This window comes from Salmo trutta, unplaced genomic scaffold (assembly GCF_901001165.1).
Source record: "Salmo trutta unplaced genomic scaffold, fSalTru1.1, whole genome shotgun sequence".
NCBI classification, from domain to species: Eukaryota; Metazoa; Chordata; class Actinopteri; order Salmoniformes; family Salmonidae; genus Salmo; species Salmo trutta.
Window position 1 is genome coordinate 1,972,938 of NW_021823043.1, and position 20,455 is coordinate 1,993,392.

Genomic DNA, 20,455 nt, shown 5'->3' on the forward strand with positions numbered 1-20,455 from the left:
GGTAGGTTATACTACAGGTGTTGGAGTCAGGTGGGTCAGGTATATTCCAGGTAGGTTATACTACAGGTGTTGGAGTCAGGTGGGTCAGGTATATTCCAGGTAGGTTATACTACAGGTGTTGGAGTCAGGTGGGTCAGGTATATTCCAGGTAGGTTATACTACAGGTGTTGGAGTCAGGTGGGTCAGGTATATTCCAGGTAGGTTATACTACAGGTGTTGGAGTCAGGTGGGTCAGGTATATTCCAGGTAGGTTATACTACAGGTGTTGGAGTCAGGTGGGTCAGGTATATTCCAGGTAGGTTATACTACAGGTGTTGGAGTCAGGTGGGTCAGGTATATTCCAGGTAGGTTATACTACAGGTGTTGGAGTCAGGTGGGTCAGGTATATTCCAGGTAGGTTATACTACAGGTGTTGGAGTCAGGTGGGTCAGGTATATTCCATATAGGTTATACTACAGGTGTTGGAGTCAGGTGGGTCAGGTATATATTCCAGGTAGGTTATACTACAGGTGTTGGAGTCAGGTGGGTCAGGTATATTCCAGGTAGGTTATACTACAGGTGTTGGAGTCAGGTGGGTCAGGTATATTCAAGGTAGGTTATACTACAGGTGTTGGAGTCAGGTGGGTCAGGTATATTCCAGGTAGGTTATACTACAGGTGTTGGAGTCAGGTGGGTCAGGTATATTCCAGGTAGGTTAGAACAAAAGGAGGAGTTGGGATGGGGCTGGGTTCACTTTGGGGTAAGGGGGTAAACCAGCACTCACCAACAAATAAATTGTTCGTATAATTGTACATAGCTGCCACAGTTTCATTGATTGCATCCACTGTAAAAATCAATCAGAACATCATGAGCATGCAGTACTACATAGACATCTACAGGGAACAACCATGGGGGAGATTCAGTTTAGAGAAAGGGATATCATCAAACAAATATCATCAAACAACAGCAACATGAAAGGACAGTTAAAATATCCATCACACATTCGAATGATGAGTATTACAAAATATTCTAGAAGATTATCACTATATTAAAAATATTGCAAAACAAGGCAATGTGAAGATGCACAGAAACATGTAAACATACAATGACAAAATGTCAAGGTGTCCGCTAACACTCAGATAGGACCAGACAACTCAGGGAAGGGAGGACCCAGGGACAGCCCAGGACAAAGACCGTCTTGCCCAAATTTGCTCCCTTCGCCTTGGCCCTAACCCTTGTTTGCAGATCTGAAGGGTATCGATAGGTATAAGCAGTGTAGAGGTGGAGCTTCCACCTTACAGACCAGCAAACATCTAAGGTTTAGGAACCCACTGGGACTGGTTAAAAGCCTCTGTGCTGAGTGGGATGGACACTTACTGTCCAGGACTTTGACAGTGATGGGTTGTTTCTGCTGGATGGTCTGTGTGTGGGGGAAGCGGGCGTAACAGATGTAGTCGTTCCTGGTGTCGTCCAATAGGACGTTAGAGAAGTACAGGTCTCCGTTTAACGCCTGGGACACACGCGTGTTCTGAGGCAGGCGCTGGAAGTCTGCGAGGGGGGGGAAGAAGAGGAAGAGATGATGTATCACACGAAATATTTTACACATGATGGCTGTATACAATTACACTAAATATTGATGCTTACTGACAACCAAAAACAGACCCTATATAATCTCAGAACACATTGTATTGCACAGTCCGGCAATATGACTTCTAGAATTGGAGTTTTACAGCATACTGTCTGGATGTAAGCCAACACACAACACTGATGTAGAAATGTATGAAACCCTTGAAGACTTACTGTTGTCCATCCAGAAGATGATGGGAGGGGGCAGGCCTGCAGGGGGTCGACACTGCAGCACCAGAGACACTCCCACCTGTACCATGATTGCCTCTTTCCTCTCCTTCGACCACAAGGGGGACCCTGTGTCACATAAACAGACATCATACAGACAGCCGTGAGGTAGGGGCCCTGTGTAAAATGTACAACAGGGAAAATTGGAGTTAGGGGCCCTGTTTAAAATGTTCAACAGGGAGGTAGGGGCCCTGTTTAAAATGTACAACAGGGAGGTAGGGGCCCTGTTTAAAATGTTCTACAGGGAGGTAGGGACCCTGTTTAAAATGTACAACAGGGAGGTAGGGGCCCTGTTTAAAATGTTCTACAGGGAGGTAGGGGCCCTGTTTAAAATGTTCTACAGGGAGGTAGGGGCCCTGTTTAAAATGTTCTACAGGGAGTTATGTCTTTAAAATATCAGAATGGTTAACTATAATCTGTAAAGACATTGAACAGATCTGCTGATTGTAATACTTGTTCAATACAGATTCATCATTCCTTCAGGGAGAGTTTACAAAGTGTATAGGTTTGTTATGGCTGGAATCCCAGGGTAAAAGAGTTGTACTAAGATTGGCTAAGGTTAAAAACAGGCTAAGGTTAAAGACAGGCTCAGGTTAAAGACAGGCTAAGGTTAAAAACAGGCTAAGGTTAAAGACAGGCTAAGGTTAAAGACAGGCTAAGGATAAAGACAGGCTAAGGTTAAAAACAGGCTAAGGTTAAAGACAGGCTAAGGTTAAAGACAGGCTAAGGTTAAAGACAGGCTAAGGTTAAAGACAGGCTCAGGTTAAAGACAGGCTAAGGTTAAAGGCAGGCTAAGGTTAAAGACAGGCTCAGGGTAAAGACAGGCTAAGGTTAAAGACAAGCTAAGGTTAAAGACAGGCTAAGGTTAAAGACAGGCTCAGGGTAAAGACAGGCTAAGGTTAAAGACAGGCTAAGGTTAAAGACAGGCTCAGGTTAAAGACAGGCTCAGGTTAAAGACAGGCTAAGGTTAAAGACAGTCTCAGTAACAGTTGGAAATAACGGTTCTTACTCGACTGTCTGATGATGATGTTGTTGGAAACTGCAGTCCCGTGCTCGTTGCGTGCGGTACACTGGTAGATCCCCTCGTAGGCCTCAGCCTTCTCCCCACTGATGTCTATGACCAGCGTCCCTGAGCTCGGCTTCATCAACACCTTAGAGTCCTTCTCCACGTCAAAATGCGTCCCATTCCGTGTCCAGGAAAAGCTGGATGAAACATAAGGGGTTAAAGTAGGCTAGAGTAGAGTAGAGTAGAGTAGAGTAGAGTAGAGTAGAGTACAGTACAGTACAGTACAGTACAGTAGAAAATGTAATTGACACTACATGGAATAGGGCTGAATAACGATGACTAGTCATTGGGAATCATGTGATTCATTTGGAAACCTCCTCTTGAGGGTCAGTACTGTAGGTTGTGTATCTAATGGTTTAGAAACCTCTTGAGGGTTAGTACTGTAGGTGGTGTATCTAATAGTTTAGAAACCTCATCTTGAGGGTCAGTACTGTAGGTGGTGTATCTAATGGTTTAGAAACCTCCTCTTGAGGGTCAGTACTGTAGGTGGTGTATCTAATGGTTTAGAAACCTCTTGAGGGTCAGTACTGTAGGTGGTGTATCTAATGGTTTAGAAACCTCTTGAGGGTCAGTACTGTAGGTGGTGTATCTAATAGTTTAGAAACCTCATCTTGAGGGTCAGTACTGTAGGTGGTGATGTATCTAATGGTTTAAAAACCTCCTCTTGAGGGTCAGTACTGTAGGTGGTGTATCTAATGGTTTAGAAACCTCTTCTTGAGGGTCAGTACAGTAGGTGGTGATGTATCTAATGGTTTAGAAACCTCATCTTGAGGGTCAGTACTGTAGGTGGTGATGTATCTAATAGTTTAGAAACCTCTTAATAAGGGTCAGTACTGTAGGTGGTGTATCTAATGGTTTAGAAACCTCTTCTTGAGGGTCAGTACTGTAGGTGGTGATGTATCTAATGGTTTAGAAACCTCATCTTGAGGGTCAGTACTGTAGGTGGTGATGTATCTAATAGTTTAGAAACCTCTTAATAAGGGTCAGTACTGTAGGTGGTGTATCTAATGGTTTAGAAACCTCCTCTTGAGGGTCAGTACTGTAGGTGGTGTATCTAATGGTTTAGAAACCTCTTCTTGAGGGTCAGAACTGTAGGTGGTGTAGCTAATGGTTTAGAAACCTCCTCTTGAGGGTCAGTACTGTAGGTGGTGTATCTAATGGTTTAGAAACCTCTTCTTGAGGGTCAGTACTGTAGGTGGTGTATCTAATGGTTTAGAAACCTCCTCTTGAGGGTCAGTACTGTAGGTGGTGTATCTAATGGTTTAGAAACCTCCTCTTGAGGGTCAGTACTGTAGGTGGTGTAGCTAATGGTTTAGAAACCTCCTCTTGAGGGTCAGTACTGTAGGTGGTGTATCTAATGCTTTAGAAACCTCCTCTTGAGGGTCAGTACTGTAGGTGGTGTAGCTAATGGTTTAGAAACCTCCTCTTGAGGGTCAGTACTGTAGGTGGTGTATCTAATGGTTTAGAAACCTCTTGAGGGTCAGTACTGTAGGTGGTGTATCTAATGGTTTAGAAACCTCCTCTTGAGGGTCAGTACTGTAGGTGGTGATGTATCTAATGGTTTAGAAGCCTCCTCTTGAGGGTCAGTACTGTAGGTGGTGTATCTAATGGTTTAGAAACCTCCTCTTGAGGGTCAGTACTGTAGGTGGTGTAGCTAATGGTTTAGAAGCCTCCTCTTGAGGGTCAGTACTGTAGGTGGTGATGTATCTAATGGTTTAGAAACCTCCTCTTGAGGGTCAGTACTGTAGGTGGTGTATCTAATTGTTTAGAAGCCTCCTCTTGAGGGTCAGTACTGTAGGTGGTGTATCTAATGGTTTAGAAGCCTCCTCTTGAGGGTCAGTACTGTAGGTGGTGATGTATCTAATGGTTTAGAAACCTCTTGAGGGTCAGTACTGTAGGTGGTGTATCTAATGGTTTAGAAACCTCCTCTTGAGGGTCAGTACTGTAGGTGGTGGATCTAATGGTGTAGAAACCTCCTCTTGAGGGTCAGTACTGTAGGTGGTGTATCTAATGGTTTAGAAACCTCCTCTTGAGGGTCAGTACTGTAGGTGGTGTATCTAATGGTTTAGAAACCTCCTCTTGAGGGTCAGTACTGTAGGTGGTGTATCTAATGGTTTAGAAGCCTCCTCTTGAGGGTCAGTACTGTAGGTGGTGTATCTAATGGTTTAGAAGCCTCCTCTTGAGGGTCAGTACTGTAGGTGGTGATGTATCTAATGGTTTAGAAACCTCCTCTTGAGGGTCAGTACTGTAGGTGGTGTATCTAATGGTTTAGAAACCTCATCTTGAGGGTCAGTACTGTAGGTGGTGTATCTAATGGTTTAGAAACCTCCTCTTGAGGGTCAGTACTGTAGGTGGTGGTGTATCTGTAACCTTAAAGGGTTCTCCTATGGGGACAGCCAAATAACCCTTTTTGATTCAAGATACCACCTTTTATTTCTAAGAGTGTAGAGACCCTCAAGAGGGAGTTTCTACTTAACTGTAGGCAGTTAGGCGCAGTCAGGTGTTACGGTCAAGTGTTACTAAAGCGATGGACGATGGGTGTCTATGGTAATGGTCTCCATGGGGATTTATTCACACAGCATTCCACTCACCTGGGATGCGGCTTCCCTTTGGCCTCACAGTAGATGAGGATGTTCTCCCGAGGGTCGATGATGAAATCCTTAGGGGATTGGTGGGTTATAGTGGGAGGCTGTGGTACTGGAGGAGAGGGGTAAGAGGAGTGTTAAACAGAGGTAAATCTATACACACTTCACTCCACAATGTACACACACACACACAGTGAGAGAGAGACACACACACTCACAAACACACACATATGCACACACACACACTCACTCAGAGAAAGAAGCAGAAGCAACATGTTAGCAACGCGTTAGCAACACGTTAGCAACACGTTAGCAACACGTTAGCAACACGTTAGCCAGCATTAAATCAAATGGAAGGAAAAGTAAAGAGCATGCACTCAGCAGGATAAGATGCAGCAAACACTTCCTGTAGCGATCAACCACAGCACATTGTCTAGTGTACTACTAGACAACTAGAGAACATGCTACATGTATATCATCACTTCATCTTATTATTCCTATGGATGATCATTGTATTCCCATTCAATGAAATGGTTCAAACATCAGTAACAAACATGAAATCACAAACCTCAATAAAAAGCTTGTTTGTAAACACAGGGGCCAAAATAGCTGCATGCAAATTTAGCGACGTCACTCCAATCCCCACAACAGTAAGATCTTCACACTCCATCACTCCACAGCACATCTCACAGCAGAGTCAGAGTCATGGACCCATCACTTACATCCTTCCAGAACCTTAGCTTTTTGTCCCCCATGAATGGTCATAAAAACGTTGAGGAAGGTGAGGAAAGCTAAGTATTAGTCAACAGGCAGATAAAGATAATGTGGGTAATGTCTGAGTGCCAAATGACAGCCTATTCCCTATATACTGTAGTGCACTACTTTTGACCAGCGTGCATAGGGCTCTGGTCAGAAGTAGTGCACTATAAAGGGATTAGGGTGCCATTTGGGATGCATTCAATGTGGTAAGACAGTACTAGAGGATTCCTCTCCACTGTGGTTGAACTAAATCATCATGTGAGATCTGTCCCAACATGCATATCATGTCAGCATGCAGTGTTGTTGAGATGCAAGTCACTGGACGGGAGCTACTGTATCTATGGTAAATTGACTGGATGCTTCCAAACCCTCTACATACTAACTTGTAACCTGTAATGTCATGAAATCTGAAAACAAATAATTCCAGTAACAAAATAATACAGTACCCATTCAATATTGTGATCTACAGTCACCATATCCTGCTGTACTTACGGTCAAGAGGCACTTCTAAGGCTGTGGTCATGCGACCAAGGAATATCACCAGCAAAGCACCGCTGCTCAGCACCCATTTCCACTTCCTGTCCATGGTCCAGCGTGTCACGTTAAAAGTCTTCCCCCCTGGTCAGAGCTCTCCACAATCAGGACTACGTGAGGGACAAGCAGGGTATCCACCACACCAGCCAGTCAGCTGAGAGAGAGAGAGAGAGAGAGAGAGAGAGAGAGAGAGAAAGAAGAGAGAGAGAGACAGAGAGAGACAGAGAGAGACAGAGAGAGACAGAGAGAGACAGACAGACAGACAGACAGACAGACAGACAGACAGACAGACAGACAGACAGACAGACAGACAGACAGACAGACAGAGAGTTTAGTTCATTAGGATCTACCTTAGATACTGCCCATGCAGCAGTGCAGTAAGAACTACTTAAGAAATTACATTAATGCAAAGTGAAATTGATGTCGCTCATTAGATTCTCTTAACACATCAATTCAACAGAGAACTTCAAACAACCACAAAACAGAAAACCGCCAAGGGCCCCTAAGTCGTCAAAGGATACCTATGAACACTACAGCAGGTCTCCAGCAAGGATTGGAACTGGACTGGCTGTAGTGTGTTTGGCTGTAACCACAGACCACAGGTGAGAAGTGTTCACCGGACATGGTACCTTGTCCCAGACCTGAGTTTTCAACCCTCTCTCTCCCTTTCCATCTCCCTTTCTCTCTCCCTTTCCCTCTCTCTCTCCCTTTCCCTCTCTCTCTCCCTCCCCCTCTCTCTCTCCCTTTCTCTCTCTCTCTCCCTTTCCCTCTCTCTCTCCCTTTCCCTCTCTCTCTCCCTTTCCATCTCCCTTTCTCTCTCTCCCTTTTCCCTCTCTCTCTCCCTTTTCCCTCTCTCTCTCCCTCCCCCCTCTCTCTCCCTCTCCCCATCTCTCTTCCTCTCTCTCTCCCCTTCCCTCTCTCTCCCTCCCTCCCCCCCCTCTCTCCCTCCCCTCTCTCTCCCTCTCCCCCTCTCTCTTCCAATCTCTCTGCCTTTCCCTCTCTCTCTCCCTTTCCCTCTCCCTCTCTCTCTCCCTTTCCCTCTCTCTCTCCCTCTCTCTCTCCCTCTCCCCCTCTCTATCCCTCTCTCTCAAATCTCTGTCTCCCTCTCTACCACACCTGCTGTTTCGACCTCTGAATGCTCAGCTATGAAAAGCCAACTGACATTTACTCCTGAGGTGCTGACCTGTTGCACCCTCGACAACCACTGTGATTATTATTTGACCCTGCTGGTCATCTATGAATGTTTGAACATCTTTGACATGTACTGTTATAATCTCCACCCGGCACAGCCAGAAGAGGGCTGGCCTCCCCTCAGAGCCTGGTTCCTCTCTAGGTTTCTTCCTGTGTTCCTGCCTTTCTAGGGAGTTTTTCCTAGCCACCGTGCTTCTACATCTGCATTGCTTGCTGTTTGGGGTTTTAGGCTGGGTTTCTGTATAAGTACTTTGTGACATCTGCTGATGTAAAAAAAGGCTTTATAAATAAGTGGGATTGATTGATTGCTTAACCGTGACAATCACAGAACAGCCGCAGTAGGGTGGAAAGCACCGCTGTCAGCCATAAGGATCCTATTACACATGAAGGGACGGCGACATGGACACACTTCTGTTGTCAACAACAAAAGAGGTTAGAAGACACTGAATGTGTTAGTATCAGTAATAGTCTCTAATAAACTGCACCACAGGGAATAGACAGGAAACATGTATCTGGCTACATTCACTTTCATCCATTCATTCTAATGGCTAATATTAGCTAGTATCAACAGGCTAGCTATGGTAATGTAGGAATACAATGACCCATGTAGTCTATAATTCACATAGAAAAAGCAGAAGAGAAAGTCCTCATCAGTGTGATTCACATTGGCATTGTTCACAGTGGAGAGAGGGACCTGTTCAAGGCTGAGCTGTTGAGGAAGAATCACAGTGGACAGAGAGACCTGTCCAAGGCTGAGCTGTTGAGGAAGAATCACAGTGGACAGAGAGACCTGTTCAAGGCTGAGCTGTTGAGGAAGAATCACAGTGGACAGAGAGACCTGTCCAAGGCTGAGCTGTTGAGGAAGAATCACAGTGGACAGAGAGACATGTCCAAGGCTGAGCTGTTGAGGAAGAATCACAGTGGACAGAGGGACCTGTCCAAGGCTGAGCTGTAGAGGAAGAATCATCACAGTGGACAGAGGGACCTGTCCAAGGCTGAGCTGTTGAGCAAGAATCACAGTGGACAGAGTGACCTGTTCAAGGCTGAGCTGTTGAGGAAGAATCACAGTGGACAGAGAGACCTGTTCAAGGCTGAGCTGTTGAGGAAGAATCACAGTGGACAGAGGGACCTGTCCAAGGCTGAGCTGTTGAGGAAGAATCACAGTGGACAGAGAGACCTGTTCAAGGCTGAGCTGTTGAGGAAGAATCACAGTGGAGAGAGGGACCTGTCCAAGGCTGAGCTGTTGAGGAAGAATCACAGTGGACAGAGTGACCTGTTCAAGGCTGAGCTGTTGAGGAAGAATCACAGTGGACAGAGAGACCTGTTCAAGGCTGAGCTGTTGAGGAAGAATCACAGTGGACAGAGGGACCTGTTCAAGGCTGAGCTGTTGAGGAAGAATCACAGTGGACAGAGGGACCTGTTCAAGGCTGAGCTGTTGAGGAAGAATCACAGTGGACAGAGAGACCTGTCCAAGGCTGAGCTGTTGAGGAAGAATCACAGTGGACAGAGGGACCTGTTCAAGGCTGAGCTGTTGAGGAAGAATCACAGTGGACAGAGAGACCTGTTCAAGGCTGAGCTGTTGAGGAAGAATCTCAGTGGACAGAGGGACCTGTTCAAGGCTGAGCTGTTGAGGAAGAATCACAGTGGACAGAGAGACCTGTTCAAGGCTGAGCTGTTGAGGAAGAATCACAGTGGACAGAGAGACCTGTCCAAGGCTGAGCTGTAGAGGAAGAATAGTGTAACTGTAGGGAGATGGTATTCTCTATTCTAGCTCGTGTCAGCACACCAGGCCTGGTTGGCTGGAGAGGAGAGGAGAAGAGAAGAATAGGACAAGAGAGGAGAGGAGAAGAGAAGAATAGGACAAGAGAGGAGAGGAGAGGAGAGGAGAGGAGAGGAGTTGTTACAAAAGTTGAATCAGTAAGGCTGGTCTGAATGGATCGTCACTTCATTCATCTGGTAAACTTTATAATTCACATCACTTCCTATCTCGCTCACCTTCATAACATGTATTTAATTTATATAGTAGTGGTTTTAATGACACCTCACAATCATAGCAGGTACTGGTATGGAGTGTTAATAATGTTACCTCATCAGGATAGCAGGTACTGGTATGGAGTGTTAATAATGTTACCTCATCAGGATAGCAGGTACTGGTATGGAGTGTTAATAATGTTACCTCATCAGGATAGCAGGTACTGGTATGGAGTGTTAATAATGTTACCTCATCAGGATAGCAGGTACTGGTATGGAGTGTTAATAATGTTACCTCATCAGGATAGCAGGTACTGGTATGGAGTGTTAATAATGTTACCTCATCAGGATAGCAGGTACTGGTATGGAGTGTTAATAATGTTACCTCATCAGGATAGCAGGTACTGGTATGGAGTGTTAATAATGTTACCTCATCAGGATAGCAGGTACTGGTATGGAGTGTTAATAATGTTACCTCATCAGGATAGCAGGTACTGGTATGGAGTGTTAATAATGTTACCTCATCAGGATAGCAGGTACTGGTATGGAGTGTTAATAATGTTACCTCATCAGGATAGCAGGTATTGGTATGGAGTGTTAATAATGTTACCTCATCAGGATAGCAGGTACTGGTATGGAGTGTTAATAATGTTACCTCATCAGGATAGCAGGTATTGGTATGGAGTGTTAATAATGGATAGCGTCACGTCTCTCCTCCTCTTTACCATTAGCAAGTGTGTGGAATGTCATTCACCTATTAATTTCAGCCAATGAACATGGCACACTAACGCAATTCCACCACGCTTCCTGGTTAACCTAAGGGATCACTCGTGAAATAATCACTTCCCTTTCGGTCAACCAATGGGCATAAATCTAGGGGAGCATTTATGTCGAATCACCCTTGTTTCTGACTTTTGCAGCAATAGTCTTCCAACGACATTCCACCACATTTTGAGCAAATATACAATACTTCATACCATACCAATAAAACCCTTTTAAATGAAAAAACACAACATTCATACTAGTCAGATGTCAACTTCTGGAACAAATGACACCCAGCACACCCACAGTGCCATGGCAACTGATGGTTGCCATAGATATGGTATGCATTGCCCCCTCAGGAGGGGAGAACTTGAAATGTCTCAAGGCAGAAAGAAAAACAACAACAAACTCATGCAATGGCTGCATCAAAGCCCGGAGATGAGAGCCTGCCAATCAAATGCCCGGAGATGGAAGAGCCTGCCAATCAAACGCCCGGAGATGGAAGAGCCTGCCAATCAAATGCCCGGAGATGGTAGAGCCTGCCAATCAAATGCCCGGAGATGGAAGAGCCTGCCAATCAAATGCCCGGAGATGGAAGAGCCTGCCAATCAAATGCCCGGAGATGGAAGAGCCTACCAATAAAACGCCCAGAGATAGAAGAGCCTGCGAATCAAATGCCCGAAGATGGAAGAGCCTGTGAATCAAACGCCCAGAGATAGAAGAGCCTGCCAATCAAACGCCCGAAGATGGAAGAGCCTGTGAATCAAACTCATGGAGATAGAAGAGCCTGCCAATCAAACTCATGGAGATGGAAGGGCCTGCCAATCAAACGCATGGAGGTGGAAGAGCCTGCCAATCAAACGCATGGAGATGGAAGAGCCTGCCAATAAAACGCCCGGAGATGGAAGAACCTGCCAATCAAACTCATGGAGATGGAAGAGCCTGCCAATCAAATGCCCGGAGATGGAAGAACCTGCCAATCAAACGCAAGGAGATGGAAGAGCCTGCCAATCAAACGCCCGGAGATGGAAGAACCTGCCAATCAAACTCATGGAGATGGAAGAGCCTGCCAATCAAACGCCCGGAGATGGAAGAACCTGCCAATCAAACGCCCGGAGATGGAAGAGCCTGCCAATCAAATGCCCGGAGATAGAAGGGCCTGCCAATCAAACGCCCGGAGATGGATGAGCCTGCCAATCAAACGCATGGAGATGGAAGGGCCTGCCAATCAAACGCCCGGAGATGGAAGAGCCTGTGAATCAAACGCCCGGAGATGGAAGAGCCTGTGAATCAAACGCCCGGAGATGGAAAATTGTACTGTTGCCAAGCTGCAATACTCAGTTATCTGAAAGGACTCTTGACATATTTTTTGGAATGCATCCCAAATGGCACCCTATTCCCTACATAGTGCACTACTTCTGACCAGGGCGCACAGGGGTCTATGTTAGGCAGTAGGGTACCATTTGACAACCACAGAGGGCTAGAGAGGTTGGGAGGTTGGGGTGGGGGTTAAAACTCACGGACAGCTGTTGAAGAAGTGGAACACGGCTCCCTATGTCCTATAGACCACACTCCTTTAGACTGAGGCCCATAGGGCTGTTAGGGAATAGGGTGCCATTTGGTACGCAGTCTGTGTGTAGTGTACAGATCTGTGCCTGTGATGTTATCATTGCTATGCAGTTGTATTTCACAGTTAAGGGCACCTTCCTCTGTCTCTGTGATCCAGCCCTGTGATCCAAGCTCTTATAGCAGTATAGGTTGTTATTTGTTGCTGTATCTGTGGTGGGTTAATGGCTGTATCTGTGGTGGATTAATGTAGTGTTGCTGTATCTGTGGTGGGTTAATGTAGTGTGACTGTATCTGTGGTGGGTTAATGTAGTGTAGCTGTATCTGTGGTGGGTTAATGTAGTGTTGCTGTATCTGTGGTGGATTAATGTAGTGTGGCTGTATCTGTGGTGGAATAATCTGTTGTGGCTGTATCTGTGGTGGGTTAATGTAGTGTGGCTGTATCTGTGGTGGGTTAATGTAGTGTTGCTGTATCTGTGGTGGGTTAATGTAGTGTTGCTGTATCTGTGGTGGGTTAATGTAGTGTTGCTGTATCTGTGGTGGGTTAATGTAGTGTTGCTGTATCTGTGGTGGGTTAATGTAGTGTGGCTGTATCTGTGGTGGGTTAATGTAGTGTGGCTGTATCTGTGGTGGGTTAATGTAGTGTGGCTGTATCTGTGGTGGGTTAATGTAGTGTTGCTGTATCTGTGGTGGGTTAATGTAGTGTGGCTGTATCTGTGGTGGGTTAAAGTAGTGTTGCTGTATCTGTGATGGGTTAATGTAGTGTGGCTGTATCTGTGGTGGGTTAATGTAGTGTTGCTGTATCTGTGGTGGGTTAATGTAGTGTGGCTGTATCTGTGGTGGGTTAATGTAGTGTGGCTGTGTCTGTGGTGGGTTAATGTAGTGTGGCTGTATCTGTGGTGGGTTAATGTAGTGTGGCTGTGTCTGTGGTGGGTTAATGTAGATTGGCTGTATCTGTGGTGGGTTAATGTAGTGTGGCTGTATCTGTGGTGGGTTAATGTAGTGTTGCTGTATCTGTGGTGGGTTAATGTAGTGTGGCTGTGTCTGTGGTGGGTTAATGTAGATTGGCTGTATCTGTGGTGGGTTAATGTAGTGTTGCTGTATCTGTGGTGGATTAATGTAGTGTGGCTGTATCTGTGGTGGATTAATGTAGTGTGGCTGTATCTGTGGTGGGTTAATGTAGTGTTGCTGTATCTGTGGTGGGTTAATGTAGTGTGGCTGTATCTGTGGTGGAATAATCTGTTGTGGCTGTATCTGTGGTGGGTTAATGTATTGTGGCTGTATCTGTGGTGGGTTAATGTAGTGTTGCTGTATCTGTGGTGGATTAATGTAGTGTGGCTGTATCTGTGGTGGGTTAATGGCTGTATCTGTGGTAGATTAATATAGTGTGGCTGTGTCTGTGGTGGGTTAATGTAGTGTGGCTGTATCTGTGGTGGAATAATATATTGTGACGAGGGAGGGAGGCTGCTGTGCATTGTCAGGATGGATCATGCAGAACAGGGCTGATTGTGACCTAACACTTCCCTAGAATGTGGCCAATTACACTGATTTCTACCCTCACAAGTCACTAACTTAGAGATGGAGAGATGCTAAGAGAAGGGACAGAGAGAGAGAGAAAGACAGAGAGAAAGAGAGACTGAGAGAGAGACAGAGAGAGAGAGAGAGAGAGAGAGAGAGAGAAAGAGAGACAGAGAGAGAGAGACAGATAGAAAGAGAGACAGAGAGAGACAGAGAGAGAGACAGAGAGAGAGAGACAGAGAGAGAGAGAGAGACAGAGGGAGAGAGAGACAGAGGGAGACAGAGAGAGAGAGAGAGAGATAGAAAGAGAGACTGAGAGAGAGACAGAGAGAGAGACAGAGAGAGAGAGACAGAGAGAGAGAGAGAGAGACAGAGGGAGAGAGAGACAGAGGGAGACAGAGAGAGAGAGAGACAGAGGGAGACAGACAGAGAGAGAGAGAGACAGAGAGAGAGAGAGAAATAAACTATTTACCATATACTATTTACCATATCATCACTTTTCAGTAACCGCAATATCTCAGGCCTCAGGCCTCTGTTTCTCTCCGTTCCATTCCTCTTTCTCCCCCTCACTCCCTCCATCCCTCTTTCGCCCCCTCCGCCCCTCCACCCTTCTTTCTCCCCCCCTCAGTCCCTCCATCCCTCTTTCTCCCTCCTCCACCCCTCTGCCCTTCTTTCTCCCCCTCACTCCCTCCATCCCCTCTTTCTCCCTCCTCCGTGCCTCCGTTCATCCCAGTGAGTCTGTTAGAATGCCTGAGCTCATCCCTAACCCCTAGTAACCAACCTCAGCTGCTCTGCTGCCATCTCACATCCCTAACCCCTAGTAACCAACCTCAGCTGATCTGCTGCCATCTCACATCCCTAACCCCTAGTAACCAACCTCAGCTGCTCTGCTGCCATCTCTCATCCCTAACCCCTAGTAACCAACCTCAGCTGCTCTGCTGCCATCTCACATCCCTAACCCCTAGTAACCAACCTCAGCTGCTCTGCTGCCATCTCTCATCCCTAACCCCTAGTAACCAACCTCAGCTGCTCTGCTGCCATCCTCATCCCTAACCCCTAGTAACCAACCTCAGCTGCTCTGCTGCCATCTCACATCCCTAACCCCTAGTAACCAACCTCAGCTGCTCTGCTGCCATCTCACATCCCTAACCCCTAGTAACCAACCTCAGCTGCTCTGCTGCCATCTCTCATCCCTAACCCCTAGTAACCAACCTCAGCTGCTCTGCTGCCATCTCTCATCCCTAACCCTAGTAACCAACCTCAGCTGCTTTGCTGCCATCTCTCATCCCTAACCCCTAGTAACCAACCTCAGCTGCTCTGCTGCCATCTACATCCCTAACCCCTAGTAACCAACCTCAGCTGCTCTGCTGCCATCTCACATCCCTAACCCCTAGTAACCAACCTCAGCTGCTCTGCTGCCATCTCACCTCCCTAAACCCTAGTAACCAACCTCAGCTGCTCTGCTGCCATCTCTCATCCCTAAACCCCTAGTAACCAACCTAGCTGCTCTGCTGCCATCTCTCATCCCATAACCCCTAGTAACCAACCTCAGCTGCTCTGCTGCCATCTCTCATCCCTAACCCCTAGTAACCAACCTCAGCTGCTCTGCTGCCATCTCTCATCCCTAACCCCTAGTAACCAACCTCAGCTGCTCTGCTGCCATCCTCTCATCCCTAACGCCTAGTAACCAACCTCAGCTGCTCTGCTGCCATCTCTCATCCCTAACCCCTAGTAACCAACCTCAGCTGCTCTGCTGCCATCTCTCATCCCTAACCCCTAGTAACCAACCTCAGCTGCTCTGCTGCCATCTCACATCCCTAACCCTAGTAACCAACCTCAGCTGCTCTGCTGCCATCTCACATCCCCTAACCCCTAGTAACCAACCTCAGCTGCTCTGCTGCCATCTCTCATCCCTAACCCTAGTAACCAACCTCAGCTGCTCTGCTGCCCATCTCTCATCCCTAACCCTAGTAACCAACCTCAGCTGCTCTGCTGCCATCTCTCATCCCTAACCCCTAGTAACCAACCTCAGCTGCTCTGCTGCCATCTCTCATCCCTAACCCCTAGTAACCAACCTCAGCTGCTCTGCTGCCATCTCTCATCCCTAACCCCTAGTAACCAACCTCAGCTGCTCTGCTGCCATCTCTCATCCCTAACCCCTAGTAACCAACCTCAGCTGCTCTGCTGCCATCTCTCATCCCTAACGCCTAGTAACCAACCTCAGCTGCTCTGCTGCCATCTCTCATCCCTAACCCCTAGTAACCAACCTCAGCTGCTCTGCTGCCATCTCTCATCCCTAACCCCTAGTAACCAACCTCAGCTGCTCTGCTGCCATCTCTCATCCCTAACCCCTAGTAACCAACCTCAGCTGCTCTGCTGCCATCTCACATCCCTAACCCCTAGTAACCAACCTCAGCTGCTCTGCTGCCATCTCTCATCCCTAACCCCTAGTAACCAACCTCAGCTGCTCTGCTGCCATCTCTCATCCCTAACCCCTAGTAACCAACCTCAGCTGCTCTGCTGCCATCTCACATCCCTAACCCCTAGTAACCAACCTCAGCTGCTCTGCTGCCATCTCTCATCCCTAACCCCTAGTAACCAACCTCAGCTGATCTGCTGCCATCTCTCATCCCTAACCCCTAGTAACCAACCTCAGCTGCTCTGCTGCCATTTCTCATCCCTAACCCCTAGTAACCAACCTCAGCTGCTCTGCTGCCATCTCTCATCCCTAACCCCTAGTAACCAACCTCAGCTGCTCTGCTGCCATCTCTCATCCCTAACCCCTAGTAACCAACCTCAGCTGCTCTGCTGCCATCTCACATCCCTAACCCCTAGTAACCAACCTCAGCTGCTCTGCTGCCATCTCACATCCCTAACCCCTAGTAACCAACCTCAGCTGATCTGCTGCCATCTCACATCCCTAACCCCTAGTAACCAACCTCAGCTGCTCTGCTGCCATCTCTCATCCCTAACCCCTAGTAACCAACCTCAGCTGCTCTGCTGCCATCTCTCATCCCTAACCCCTAGTAACCAACCTCAGCTGCTCTGCTGCCATCTCACATCCCTAACCCCTAGTAACCAACCTCAGCTGCTCTGCTGCCATCTCTCATCCCTGTAATGTGGCCCATGATACCAACGCCACATTAAACTTCATATAAAAGCAGGGGTCTATAAGCTAGCCATGTGTTACTGTGATGTCCTAAGGAAGGGCCTCTGAGGATACAGTACATTGGTATATAGACCTGGAGGCTATCATTACCACTACAGACCTTATACTGTAGTCTTTATACCTGGTGGCTATCATAACCACTACAGACCTTATACTGTAGTCTTTATACCTGGTGGCTATCATAACCACTACAACCCCTGACCTTATACTGTAGTCTTTATACCTGGAGACTATCATTACCACTACAGACCTTATACTGTAGTCTTTAGACCTGGAGGCTATCATTACCACTACAGACCTTATACTGTAGTCTTTATAACTGGAGACTATCATAACCACTACAGACCTTATACTGTAGTCTTTAGACCTGGTGGCTATCATTACCATTACAGACCTTATACTGTAGTCTTTATACCTGGTGGCTATCATTACCATTACAGACCTTATACTGTAGTCTTTATACCTGGAGGCTATCATAACCACTACAGACCTTATACTGTAGTCTTTAGACCTGGTGGCTATCATTACCACTACAGACCTTATACTGTAGTCTTTATACCTGGAGGCTATCATAACCACTACAGACCTTATACTGTAGTCTTTATACCTGGTGACTATCATAACCACTACAGACCTTATACTGTAGTCTTTATAACTGGAGGCTATCATAACCACTACAGACCTTATACTGTAGTTTTATACCTGGTGGCTATCATTACCATTACAGACCTTATACTCTAGTCTTTAGACCTGGAGGCTATCATTACCATTACAACCCCTGACCTTATACTGTAGTCTTTATACCTGGAGCCTATCATAACCACTACAGACCTTATACTGTAGTCTTTAGACCTGGTGGCTATCATAACCACTACAACCCCTGACCTTATACTGTAGTCTTTATAACTGGAGACTATCATTACCACTACAGACCTTATACTGTAGCCTTTATACCTGGAGGCTATCATTACCACTACAACCCCTGACCTTATACTGTAGTCTTTATACCTGGAGGCTATCATAACCACTACAGACCTTATACTGTAGTCTTTAGACCTGGTGGCTATCATAACCACTACAACCCCTGACCTTATACTGTAGTCTTTATAACTGGAGACTATCATAAACACTACATACCTTATAATGTAGTCTTTATACCTGGAGGCTATCATTACCACTACAACCCCTGAACTTAAACCCAAATAGACAGTTGAGCATGCATGTGAGGCTAAGGTATGTGTAATGTTTGTGTAATTTGGTGTCAACCCCCAAGCGTGCGCTTTGGGGATGCCGGCCTGGAGAAGGGAGGGAAGGGGTTTGTATAGAGGAGGGGACGGCGGTCCGGCTGTCGGCTGCTCACCTTGGTCTGCCTCTCTCTCTCCCTGTCTCTGTCTCTCTGTCTCTCTCTCTCTCTGTCTGTCTGTCTCTCTCTCTCTCTCTCTGTCTCTCTGTCTCTCTCTCTCTCTGACCTGTGTCACATCTCCAGGGAGGTTGAGAATTAACAGCCCCCAGTCAGTAACACATCATAGGGCAACACAACAGAACCCAGTCTCCCCACTGACACAAGGACTTGACTTGAATGTCAGGATTTCCATATTTCAGAATCTAGAATTAATGCCACAGTGGGAAATATAAAAGCCTTAACCGCTGGGATGTTTGAATTTATCGTCTGTTGTTAAGACAGTGTTTTATCTCTTAACTGTAATTCATGTCTCCAGCACAATGTTTAATCAATCAGGGAAAGTTAACAAGATTATTCACATGAGATACTTTTTTGGGGGTTCATGTCTATCTAGATAGTAAATGACCTAAGTAATGCCTTTATTAACCTAATATTAGTGTACTTTAAAAGTACAAAGTGTATCCTTCAAACATGTTCAGTGAGTAAAAGTCCCACTGTAGCTCAGTTGGTAGAGCATGGCGCTTGCAACACCAGGGTTGTGGGTTTGATTCCCACGGGGGGGGGGCCAGTATTTAAAAATGTAATAAAATGATGCACTCTACTGTAAGTTGCTCTGGATAAGAGCATCTGCTAAATGACTAAAATGTAAAAGCAGTTCAGGGGACGATTGAGATGAGGGTTGATGGCTGGTAGGCAGTTCATCTCTCTCTGACTCCTCTCTCTCTCTGAGCTGTGGTCCAATACTCATACTAACTGTACTATTTGTGACGTAAATTGAGTATGTAGTATGCTTATTGGATATAGTTAGTATGTCAAACGTTCCTGGATGTTGTACTACATTTGCCAAAATTTGAAGTATACAAGCAGTGGACACTACTTCTGTGCTTTTAGGGCCCATAAAGCAATTCTTCAGAAAATGGGAGTGGCTTCACAACATTTTCAGATTTGAAGAAAATATGCAGCTGAAGTCCGGCAAGAGTGGATACAAATTCATTGCTTTAACTAATTATGACAAATGTTAAGAACATGTTGAGCCATGTAATAAAAAAGTAATGACTTTTCAAATAAGTTATGTTACATGTTATGTTGGCTGACAATTTGTTTTGCTTTACTAAACAAATTGCTAGCAAAGCCGAACCGAATAGCATATCATTACAACATTTGCTTGAATGTACCTGTCACGTCCTAACCATAGTAAGTGGTTATTTTCTATGGTAGAGTAGGTCAGGGCGTGACAGGGGGTGTTTGTCTATGTTTTGTATTTCTATGTTCAGTTTCTAGTTTTGTATTTCTATGTTGGTTTTGTTTGGTATGACCTCTAATTAGAGGCAGCTGGTCGTCGTTGTCTCTAATTGGAGGTCATATTTAAGTTGATGTTTGTCCCACCTGTTTTTGTGGGTGATTATTTGTGAGTAGTGTTTGTTTCTCCTCTGCGTCACGGTTTGTTATTTTGTAGATTTCAGTTATTTGATGTACTGCATAGTTTTCACGGATTAAATAAATATGTGGAATGAAACACACGCTGCACTTTGGTCCGATCCTTTCGACAGCTGTGACAGTACTGGTATGTTAACTAGCTACCTAACGTTAGTTGGCTACTAATACATCGAACTTGCCAGTAAATTAAATATGCTATCTAACTAACTACCCAAGGTTTAATGACTTGATTATTCATGTCATTCTTAGCTTAGTTAAGTGGTATAGTTGTTGTTCGTTCTCAATGGACATTGATAATGAAGTCGTAAGATGTATAGCTAGTAATTTGTTATACTAGCAAGAAGTTGCATAGCAATAGCATCAACTTCCGGTAGACAGGCGAAGCGCTAGTACACCCAACTAAAAGGATACCGTTTGTTTACAGTATACTAAAATGAACTAATAGTGTATATACTGTAGTATGTAGTATACAGAATGTTAGTATGGGTATTGGAACGCAGCTCTGGTCTTTGCCTCTCTCCCTCTGACTGACTCAAAGGTCAGATGCCTGCCGGCTCCTCTCTCTCTCTCTCTCTCTCTGATGTAGGCCACCATACTGTCTGGGCCTAGGGTTCTGTCTGGGGTACTGGCTAACAGACGTAGGCCACCATACTGTCTGGGCC

The 20,455-nt window shown here is 45.9% G+C and overlaps 1 protein-coding gene across 20 annotated transcripts in view; it reads right to left on the minus strand.

Annotated features, from left to right (window-relative positions):
- The window catches only part of LOC115188372 (neuronal cell adhesion molecule), a 139,447-nt gene that overhangs the window by 32,530 nt on the left and 86,462 nt on the right, over positions 1-20,455 (minus strand). For 13 of the 20 annotated variants that reach the window (XM_029747166.1, XM_029747169.1, XM_029747168.1 and 10 more), the window contains exons 3-9: positions 6,736-6,931; positions 6,207-6,224; positions 5,491-5,596; positions 2,843-3,036; positions 1,780-1,902; positions 1,357-1,527; positions 764-823 (exon numbers count right to left, since the gene is read on the minus strand). In XM_029747166.1, coding sequence (XP_029603026.1) covers positions 764-823; positions 1,357-1,527; positions 1,780-1,902; positions 2,843-3,036; positions 5,491-5,596; positions 6,207-6,224; positions 6,736-6,829 — 766 coding nt within the window. In that variant the 5' untranslated portion in view covers positions 6,830-6,931. The remainder of the gene's footprint in view (positions 1-763; positions 824-1,356; positions 1,528-1,779; positions 1,903-2,842; positions 3,037-5,490; positions 5,597-6,206; positions 6,225-6,735; positions 6,932-20,455) is intronic. The other 7 variants (XM_029747165.1, XM_029747176.1, XM_029747177.1 and 4 more) reach the window with 3 other exon arrangements.